The sequence below is a fragment of the Neolamprologus multifasciatus genome, chromosome 23, assembly GCF_963576455.1.
Source record: "Neolamprologus multifasciatus chromosome 23, fNeoMul1.2, whole genome shotgun sequence".
In the NCBI taxonomy this organism is placed as follows: domain Eukaryota; kingdom Metazoa; phylum Chordata; class Actinopteri; order Cichliformes; family Cichlidae; genus Neolamprologus; species Neolamprologus multifasciatus.
This window is the reverse complement of record NC_140460.1, coordinates 619,759-630,600: the sequence shown is the minus strand read 5'-3', so window position 1 is coordinate 630,600 and position 10,842 is coordinate 619,759. Positions and strand designations below refer to the sequence as shown.

Genomic DNA, 10,842 nt, shown 5'->3' with positions numbered 1-10,842 from the left:
CATTCCGCCGTGACCTCCTGGAGGGCCTCCACCTTGGGCCTTGTTGATCTCCCGCTGGCAAATCACACCATCAGGGTCCTTACAAAGAAGCACAAAATAATGAGTCGGGAAAATCCACAAGTACAGCTTTTGTCTGTTCAGTGCGTCGGACAGCCCCCCCTCTGGGACCTACCTCTTTCACTTTGAGGGGCCGACCATTGAGGTTGTGCTTGTTGACCTTCTCCACTGCTTTCTTCATCAACTCTTCCGTCCTGAACTCAACAACACTGACAAAAACACATTTCCAGTGAGAATGTAAGTGTGTAAAACACTGGTGCATGTCTCACGTGCAGTTTGCACTATTTGCTTTTGACAATACGTTAAAGTCTACTTACGCACAACCCTTTGTTGATTGAAGTCATTGGAACAGGTCATATCAAAGGGAAGAGAAAATATTTCAAATTAGTTAAAGTGATTGTAACACTGGACATAATTTGACATGTCAAAATAATCTCATGCAATTAAAAGTTCATCACCATACACAAGCCTACAGCCTTGGTCACATCTTCCAAAATAACACTACATTAAGATCTTTTTAAGCCAAGCCAGTAACACAATACAGGCAAATGTATTCAATATAGTTTCCCCAGCATCCTAAAGGCAGACAGTGACAGAGGATTCCCAACTACTAAGATATTAGAGTTTTCCAGCAGTTCTATGGAATGAGTTTTATTTATCAACCATCTAGCAGCCTTGCTACGACCTCTTGCAGACTACGACCCATTAGATCATAAGGAGCAAATCCCACAACCACAGGGACATTATCAGCTACTGCAATCCCACAGGATTGGCTACAAAGGAGCTGAAGTCCTGTTATAAGATCATCAACCCTTCGATGGCCTCGAGTCAATGCCACAGACAACTTCAAATGAAACATGCCTCCGGCACGTCACCGTCACACACACTCCACCAGGTTTGTATCTGAACAATTCCCAACATAGTAAATAAGGAAACCAAAGCTGACAAACACAGGTTTGTCTAGGCTTATTCGTGTGTTTTATTTGTATGTATTTGCACTTACCCTGGATTTGCCTTCTGCGTCCATTAAGTGTTCCACGTACGTTACCTCACCCACTACAAATCAGATTCCAGAGACGACACACACCAAGGGGAGAGAAGCCGAGAGAACAATGGGGGTTTAGAGCAGAAACAAGTAGGGCGGCCGGTGACAGTGAGCTCAGACAGCCAGTCCTGAGCCTTCCCCCAGCACCTCATTCAGCACAATCTGGTACAGGTCTACAAAAAGCAAGCTTGGACTTTTTCCCCTCTTTCTTTAATTAATTGAGACTTCTTAGCCCGTCCTTGTTGGAATTCTCCCGAAACACCAAACGCAGTAGACTGAGGACAACAACTTTTGGACTGGCCAACAGCCTTTCAAGTTGGATATGATGCCGCAAACACCACCTCTTCTGCCTGAAGATAATTGACCAAATAATTTCAAGTTGGCAAAGCCTCCTTAATACCTCAGCCACTTTCCTGTCAAACCTCAGCAACGGTTTTAACCCTCAGTGCATCAGCTGAGCCTAGCTGAGCTAGAAACCTACCCATAATCGTAATGAAGAAAAACTTTTGGATGAGAAGCTTCTCTAACTGCCAACCTGATCATGGACTGATCCTGAAATGCACGATCGTAATTTGGATTCAGCGTCGACCACGGCCACGCCTTTGTTTCATGTCTGCTCAACAAATGGACATTGATGACCAAACCTCTAGAGACGAGGACGGTGCATAAGAAGCTGCTTCGTTTTGTAGACCTGTACCCCAAATAAATCCGCAGCACAAAGCTGTGCTTGGTACAACATGAAGATCTGCCGAGAAAAACGTTTGCTTGTCAAGGTCACACCTAAAAAAGAAAATGCAATTTAACTCCACAGTCAGTTGTCATGAAACAAATACTACTTGGACCTTCTGAAAAAGCATTGTAGCCTTCTTAACACATGCCAGTTAAATGCATTACTCCATAGCTACACAACATTGTTAACACTTTAATTGACTTTTAAATAATCCTTACTCACATCCACATTTACTGCATCACAAATTAAATATTACATTTCTCCGAAGGTTTGACCACAAGTTAATAAATCTTAAGTGTGTAAGTTTTACTGTTAATTACAAATTTCAACTGAAAGCAACCTTTTCCATGTTTCTGGACCAAAAAAAATCGCTATACTGTAACAAAGAACTGTATTTTTAATGCATTTCTTGGGGGAGGAACCACATCATTATCCCATTCATGATCACAAGCCATTGGACTTTCGAGTTAGTGGACTTCCTTTGCACATTTACGACCTCCACTTCACAAAAACAAGATTTTAGTAATCTTAATGGAGACTGAAAATTCAAACATCCAGGTTCACCACGCTTGTACACGTCTGCAGCGACTCCTTAGCTGACAGACAGATTAAAAAAAGGGGACCTTGTCCACAACCTTTGTTCCAAGTGACTCCAGCATGGTCTCAGACAACACTGTACAACTCCCCAGAGCTCTTCAAAACTGCAGTGGTCAAACAAAATGACCCTGCATCCTGATTTGATCTTTATCATGTCAAAAATGTGACACGAGTCAACCCCTAATCCTGATACCTTACCTTTCTCTTTCATCAGATCTTTCAGGGCTTGCCACTTCACATCATATGGGATGTTGCTGACGAAAACGCGGTATCGCTTGTTTGCGTTTCCATAGGGCTCATAGCGACCACCTCCACCTCTCTTCTGAGGCCTTTCCTTCCTGCTGGCATTGGCCTCATTCTTGCCTTTTCCATTCATTTCCCTGCAAAAAGTTCACAAAACTTTCTAAACATACTTTAAAAAGCTTTTAAAAGACTTGCCAAACTCACATCCATCACATCTCCCATTTTTGCTTCGTTACAATCCATCCATCTTACTTTAAAATGTCTGTTATATTGTGTTTTTTGTACTTTAATTAGCTATAGTTTATGTATTTATGCAAATTGTTATGTTGTTGTGTTTAACTTCTTATAACTACTGTAAAAAACATTTTCCAAAATCTGGGGGAACAGAAAGATAGCACATGTCAGTGGTTCCCAGGGTAGGGGGCTCTGTTATTTATTGGTGATAGTTTATTTTATTGCAGTTTACTTTTGTTTGTTTATTTGTTTACAGAAGGTTTCCTTGTAAAACAAAGGAGGGTCTAGCTAACAAAGTTTGGAAACCACTGCCTCAGGAAAAGTGAATTTCAATGCTAAATGCTAATGCTAACTGCAGACACAGGCATCATTTACAGACACACAATGGTTAACTAGCAGCCTGCTATCTGCAATCCAGCCGCATGGCTAGGCCTCTCCTTGGATAAAGCGGGCCTGTGCTATATTAAACTGCTTTAAGTAATGCCAAAAAGCAGCAACAGCGACCGGACATGAAGTTAAATATGTCCACTTTCTGTTGCAACAAAGCAATAGCTACGTGTACTTCTAATCCTATCATACACCCAGTAATATATAACGCAGGGTTGCATTCGGTGAATAGACGGGCCCCAAATGCCGCTTAAGCTAGAAAAACACGTACAGAACGTATTTAAAGCACACCGGGGCTGCTAGTCTACCATTAATTGCATTTGTAAAAAATATAATTAAAGAGATGCCGCTGTATACAAATTTATCGCTGTGTAAGAAAACAAATTAGGCCAACTAGCTAATAAGCCGCAACAAAGGAAGCTCGATGAATGGACCTACCCCTGCTGCGAAGTCGGCTGCTGCTGCGGCGGCGTCGACAGCTGCTGCTGGCCTGCTTGCTCTGTGGTAGTTTCTACCTGCTCGTTAGACATTTTCTTACGCAAATGAGTGCTTATAAAGGGAAACTGTACTAGAAAATTTGATATTAGTGATTCTTGCGCTTCTAAAGAGAAACTCAAAAGCACATATACTGAATTCGTACAACACCTCTCACTGCTACGCCAACGGAGGAAAATGGCGGAAAGAAGGAGGAAGCATGAGTTTAAACGAGAGTTCTTCTTCTTCATATTATTTATCGGCGGTTGGCAAACAGCAAAATGGTACATTACCGCCACCATCCGTGAGGAGTGTGGACCGAATGGTAAAAAAATAAATAAAATCGTCCCAGACAAATTAGTCTGCCTTAAAAAAACAAAATATGGCCTGATAACTTTCACTTATCGAGTTCTTACGAAATAAATCAACCAAGTCCAGTTTCAGTTTCATATCACCAAGCTGTTCGATTAATTGTCTTCATTCAATGAAAGGGTCTGCTTCCGGTATTTTCTTTTAAAACTAAGGACATCGCGGCACGTACATTGATTTTCAGAATAATGTGCAAGCGTACATAAAGTTTGATGAACGGTAAAAATAAGTAGCAAAGGTTTATATGTTTTCAAAGAAACGTGACAAACAGGTCCTTCATGTTTGAAGCGTTACTATTTTTATAATGGCATCACAATTTTATGCTCTGCAATTATTTTATAAATGTGCTTGGCATGGTTTGAATAATTTGTATTCTATTGCAATGGTTTTATTGGTATTTTTAACCTCTACTGTCGTTTACATTATTTAACAATGTAAACATAATAAAGCTGAATTCAAGTTGTTATGCCCGCCAGACCTCACGGGGGCGATAATTAATAGGCAATCCGTCAAGTCACAACGACGTGAGCGGGGACGGAAGGAGTGTCGGTTTTGTGCTAATTGCTCTCTTTGCCTTAACAAGCTATCTCGTGAACGTTCATATAAATGGCCCTGTAATGTTCACATATGTAGTCAAGTACGCAGTAATATTAGGAATATAAACTCTTGCGAACCTCTTTATATTGCTATTTGCGGTTTCTGAGGCCTAAGCGTTGCTACCGAAATGTAGCATTAGCATTAGCGCTTAGATAGGAGTGTGTACGACGAGTCTTTCGTTACCACATGACAGGATGAATAATGTGCGGTGAATTAATTCGTGTTATTTAGCTTTGATAGATTTTTCAAAACGTTAAATAGCTAAACAGTTAATCTCACACAGCCATGGCTACGGTGCTGATGTCCAGAGATATTCTTGAGTTGACCGGAGGGATAATGCTGGTCCCATCACCAAGAAAGACCTCATCAACTCAGACAAGGTGAGACTGTTATTCGTGTTTGTCTTATAGTGAGATGGACATTTGTGTTTTGATGATAATTCTAACGATGTTCTGTCCCTGGATTTAAGTAAACACTGGTGTAAATTACGCCTTCAATGAATTTCACTAGCTGTTGGGTTCGTAACATGCAGGTATAATAATGTACTTACAGCTCAAAGCTTTGCCAGGGAGAGAAACTGAAGAGATGTCGTATTACCAATTGTTTGAGCACAAATATTTTTTGCAGTTGAATAACGAATGTCTGCATCTTCCACCTCAGAAAAAAACCAGAAAGCAACAGAGACGCTTGACCTTTAAGAGACCAGAGGGAATGCACAGAGAGGTCTACGCTCTGCTTTATTTCTGATAAGAAGTATGCTTTTCTTTTTCAATATTAGTCAGTTAATCTGAAATGCATAAAGGCCTTTTAATGTTTCCTGTTTGGGAATTTCAAAAGGATTTATTTGCATTTGGAAGGAATCTAAAGTGTAAATAACTTTGCATTTCTGTGTTTCTTTATTTTATGATAACAATTATAATAATAATATGATAACAAGAATTGTTTTTTTCTGTTGTCCATAGGGATGCACCCCCCTGCTGCCTAGTGACACCACTCAAGGTTATAGGACAGTCAAGCCAAGTTAGGCTGTAAAAAGGTTCGTCCCTGGAAGTGGATGCCCTTCACAAATCCAGCACGCAGAGACGGGCCATATTCCACCACTGGAGACGTGTTGCAGAAGAGGGCAAGGACTACCCTTTTGCTCGCTTTAACAAGGTAGGGAAAACCCTCTTCTGCTTATGTAGTACAGGCAAGAAGGACATGTGGTTGCAGCTCCCCGTCCTTTCGCATTATTCATCCTTTTTCACTGTTTCTGTGTTTTAACCTCTATAGACAGTGCAGGTGCCAGTGTACTCGGAGCAAGAGTACCAAATGCATCTCCACGATGACGGCTGGACTAAAGCAGAGACAGACCACCTGTTTGACCTTTGCAAGCGGTTTGACTTACGCTTCATCGTCTGTCCATGACCGATATGATCACCAGCAATACAGAGTAAGTGTTTAGAGCCTCATCTATAGATGATGGATTTGAAAATACAGTAAGGTGGATTTAAAGCACACATGTTTTAATTTAAAAACTGTTTGTTTGTTTTTTGTCAGAAACGCTCTGTGGAGGACTGAAAGAACGATATATAGCATTTGTGGTAAGCTGACCACAGTGCGCGCAGCATCAGGGACAGAACCCAAAATCTACATCTTTGACGCTGGCCATGAAAGGCGCCGCAAAGAGCAGCTGGAAAAGCTGTTCAATCGCACACCTGAACAGGTTTGTGATTCGCATTTTGACCTGTATCTATGTGACAGGTGGAGAGACACTTTCTTTTTGTGGGAAAAAAAAGAAAAAGATTTTTCACAGCATTTTAAATGTGAAAAACTGCATTTCTCTGTTTTTCCCTGCAGGTGGCAGAAGAGGAGTATCTTGTTCAGGAGCTAAGGAAAATTGAGACTAGGAAGAAAGAGCGTGAGAAGAAAGCCCAGGATCTGCAAAAACTCATTAAGGCAGCTGACACAACGACAGAGTTGAGACGAGCTGAAAAAAGAGTTTCCAAGAAGAAGCTTCCACAAAAAGAGAAACAGAAAAACCGGCTATGATATGATTTCACTCACGAAGAGCAAAGTAAAGCACATGATGACTGCTGGTAACAGAGGAAGTCAAAGAAAAGCAACAACGGGGAGAATTTTAATAATAATAATGGACACGGTGCAGCTGTTGTCCTCATTTTGCACTAAATTAATTGTTACTTGCTTTTGTCTCCGTGGTGTTTTGGTCATTTCTTTATTTTGATGGGACAAGTGTCTCTAATAACCCGAACCGATCTTCTCTCAGTATTCTAAGTAACGTTTAAAACCCAGCTTGATCCATAATAATGCCTCAATGGTGACGTTTCAGACATATCCAAACAGTTTGTGTCTCACATTTAGAGTTTTTCTTGTTTAGGCTGTTCCAGAGACGGCAGGCATCAAATTCCCTGACTTCAAATCAGCGGGCGTCACACTGCGCAGTCAGAGGGTGAGTATAGCTCCGCCCTGTTCTCTTACCAAATGACAATATTATTAAATAGTCCTATAAAATTGTAATCTTAGGGAATTGATGTAAAAATAAAAAGTAAAAATGTGAAATTCTTTAAAATAGCAAGTTTTTGTTTGTCCAACTCTTAATTTCAAGGTGCTGATTTGTGAGAAACTCGAGTTTCTGACTTTAGTAGCTATTCCTCTTATCACTGTGATAATTAATTCTATTACTGACTAGCTAATATCTGTAAAACCTAGCCTAGCACGGGGACTCTTATTCATCTTCAAGACTGATGAGGAGCTGCCGCTCTCTATGGAAAATGCATTTGCACAGCTAAAGGAGTGGAGTGGCCCCACAGCTAATCAGTCAGATAGAGTTCAGTGGATAAAGACATTTTGATCTGGCCCGCTGAAGTGCATTTCATACGAATTAAAAGCCCCGAGGTGGAGCTGTTTATCCTAATGTCCCGGTACCTTAAATCACGCTTGTGTGTGTGTGTGTGTTTCTCTCTGCGTGTTTGTGTGTTATTAAGATGAAACTGCCAAGCTCCGTAGGCCAGAAGAAGATCAAGGCCATTGAGCAGATCCTGATGGAGCAAGGAGTGGGTGAGGATGACTAAACTTTAGCAATTTGTTAACATTCCCCAGTTTCAGTCTGAACTCTTCTTTGCGACAGAGTTTAGTTTCAGTACAGGAAATAAAAGCATTACGTAACCTTTTAACCTTTGCAGGGTTTAGTTGAACACAGGAAGTTTTTCACGTGACTTTATATTTGTTTGCAGCGTCTCAGCCGCTCACTTCACGTTACAGTTGACAGCAATGCAACAACACTTTGTAACATGTAACAACTTTAGCTAAACAGACTTGACGTGTCACGACTGTGCATGCGTAGCCTGTGCACACCATCAACTAAATAAATGTGTTAAAGTGCTTAAATCACACTTTAGTCTTTCCTCTTTGTGCCCTTCTGTAGATCTTAACCCCATGCCCACCGAGGAGATTGTGCAGATGTTCAATGAGCTTCGTAGTGACTTGGTGCTGCTGTATGAATTGAAGCAGGCCCACAGCAACTGTGAATACGAGCAGCAGATGCTGCGTCATCGCTACGAGGCCCTGCTGAAGGCCGGCGGGTGCGTGGGAACTGTAGGAGCCGGTGCAGTCATTGCATCACAGGGTGGGGAAATCAACGCCACCAACAGCACTACAGCTTCCACCCCGGGGGCCGAATCTCAGTCCTGGCTCACCGCAGATGACATTAAGGTGGAAGCCAAGGAGCAGATCATCGACGTTGTAGGAGCGCCGCTTACCCCCAACTCGGTATGTTTGTGAGACTTGGAAACAAACTTTTCCAAACCGTTATCACTGTGTAATAAGTGTGTAAGTTTTATACTATTATTAGTAGTATTAACCCTTTAAAGCCGGTCAGAGCAGCACGCTCTGTTTTGCGTAACTATTTTTAAATCCCGGTAGCTCTGCAACCACGTGAGCTAGCACAATAATGTTTTTTGCATATGAAACCGGAGGAGTTGTACTTACATCTTATGCCATCAGCTTGTCCTCGGTCACAGTTTCCTTCCACATATAACTTTGCAAAAACTGCATAAAAAGCACTTGCAGCAACAAAAACATAATATTCCAGAAACACGCTTTGCTGATCCGATCAGCTGTTTGTAACACTTCCTACGTCCATCAGCACGAACTATCGCATGTCCGCCATGACCTGCCCGAAACCGGAAGTGACGCCATTTTTGCGGAAATGTAGTTTTTACCATCAGGGCCTCATGAGCCTATACTGGTGTTTTTAAAAGTTATGTTTGACTTTATGACTTTCTGTGTGGTTTCTGGGATGCTTAGGACTCATATTGCACTGCTGGAAATAGTTTATTTTGATGCACATGCTGCTTTTTTGCAAATTTGCATTATAATATTTATTTTCGTTTGTCCTGCAGTGTATAAAAATTGATGTATTTCAAAAATAAAACTATGAAGACACTCAAAATAAATTTCCTGTGGTGGGAAACTATTTTGTGCAACTTTTTAGTATTTACAGTTTTGAGGGATAAGCCTCTTAAATTTCTCTAACTAGAAATATATGTTAAAAAAACAAAAACGATTTTACATTTTTTTGTAGTTTATTGCACTTTTTTGCAATTTATGTAATTACTATGCACTTAATGCAGACATATTATTAACATTTAGGCTATAATGGTTGTATTGATGTATAGCAACTTGAAATGCTCCCAAAAATGGCTCCACAGCATGTAAACATATAATATCAGCTCTGGCAGACTTGGTTCTATGGTCGGTCTTAAAGGGTTAATGGGCGAGAAAGCAGCGAAGAATCCAGCACTCGTTATTGCAGCACTCACTCCTCGTGGTTGTTTTTTGTATCTGTGTTGAAACGGGTCGAAGCTGCTCACAGCCTCATAATAAAGTTCTGCAGCAGTAGAAAGAACAGTAGAGACTAATGACTGTCTTCACCCTGCTGAGGCAGACAGCAGGTGTTAGCAGGGTGAGCCCAGCATGAGTGGGTCATACAGGGGGATAACTGGACTTCTCTCCGTTGTAGCATGTTGGATTGTTATTCATTAAGTGGTCGCAGGAACCCCCAGTGTGACTGTCGTGTATTTGTACTTTGCAGCGCAAGCGGAGAGAATCGGCGTCCAGCTCGTCTTCGGTGAAAAAGGTGAAGAAGCCTTGATGAGAGCGGCAGCTTTTACACGTGGAAGCGACGCGACAGCGTTACTCATTCAGATCACAGCGGCGACGCCACGAGTGAACCAGAGAGACGCAACAGAGCTGGACACCATGTTGTTGTTTATTTACGTACACTCATTGCTCACACACACACACCTTTTCACCTACTAACGAGGCCTTTCGACCCCCTCCCATCAGGCCCGCTCAGCATCGCTGTGACAAAGGCGGCGACTGAGTGACATTTCATTCCATTACTGCTCGTCTCCCTGCCTGCACCGCTGCTTGGCCTCAGATGAGGCAAGATCAACTGTAAATTGCCCGGCTGAGCTAATCGGGACACGGGCAAGAAGGTGGGAATGACTGCGTAATTGAAATGAATTGGAATGAAAGAACGGGGTCGGGGAGGATGGCGAGCCGCAGAGCTCATTTGACCCGTGTGAGGGTTTTTGTTTCGTGCCGTAGTGTTTACTGGAAACGCGTTTTGTGTTAACCCGTAGTGCCGGCGCCGTCTCCACCTCGCTTCCATCTGCTGCCCAGTGTTTTTTGGACTAGCGGGACTGATTTGTGTTCTCAGGTGACCTTGGAGATGCTTTGGTCAACATTTCAATAAATGTCTGTTTCTTACATGGAGGTGTGCGTGTTTATACCGCAGAAGTTTGCCTTTCACATTTCACAGGGACGTCACTCTGCAGGTTTCAGAGATCTGCACTTGGGGGTAATTAGTGTTGAATACACATTTGTTGGGGGAATCGTGGGGTCACGACATTCTTACCTTACCTGTCATCCAAGTTAAGTGACAACTAATGACTTCATTAATATGATAATTAAGCAGTGATCATTCTTAGGGTGGCATAGCCACTAAAACTTCATTAGGTTTCCTCCTCATAATATTGCTAATTGCATGTCAATTATGTCGTTTAGCCCACTTAGACATTAATTTCTATGCAAATTTTGAATACGT

The 10,842-nt window shown here is 41.8% G+C and overlaps 2 protein-coding genes across 2 annotated transcripts in view; one reads left to right on the top strand and one right to left on the bottom strand.

Annotated features, from left to right (window-relative positions):
* hnrnpm (heterogeneous nuclear ribonucleoprotein M) overlaps nucleotides 1-3,997 on the bottom strand; it is an 8,831-nt gene extending 4,834 nt beyond the window's left edge. Inside the window, exons 1-5 of the mRNA XM_085151240.1 lie at nucleotides 3,732-3,997; nucleotides 2,628-2,809; nucleotides 1,061-1,113; nucleotides 375-382; nucleotides 173-266 (exon numbers count right to left, since the gene is read on the bottom strand). Coding sequence (XP_085007366.1) covers nucleotides 173-266; nucleotides 375-382; nucleotides 1,061-1,113; nucleotides 2,628-2,809; nucleotides 3,732-3,823 — 429 coding nt within the window. The 5' untranslated portion in view covers nucleotides 3,824-3,997. The remainder of the gene's footprint in view (nucleotides 1-172; nucleotides 267-374; nucleotides 383-1,060; nucleotides 1,114-2,627; nucleotides 2,810-3,731) is intronic.
* A 623-nt stretch (nucleotides 3,998-4,620) lies between these two features.
* dmap1 (DNA methyltransferase 1 associated protein 1) lies at nucleotides 4,621-10,505 on the top strand. Its single transcript, XM_085151241.1, is given in 16 exon segments — nucleotides 4,621-5,061; nucleotides 5,064-5,113; nucleotides 5,394-5,486; nucleotides 5,696-5,747; nucleotides 5,750-5,818; nucleotides 5,821-5,888; nucleotides 6,006-6,131; nucleotides 6,133-6,165; nucleotides 6,273-6,298; nucleotides 6,300-6,438; nucleotides 6,573-6,732; nucleotides 6,735-6,757; nucleotides 7,111-7,182; nucleotides 7,718-7,790; nucleotides 8,158-8,501; nucleotides 9,826-10,505. Coding segments are annotated over 16 exon segments (1,431 nt in total). The 5' UTR covers nucleotides 4,621-5,018; the 3' UTR covers nucleotides 9,886-10,505.
* Nucleotides 10,506-10,842: the final 337 nt, after the last annotated feature.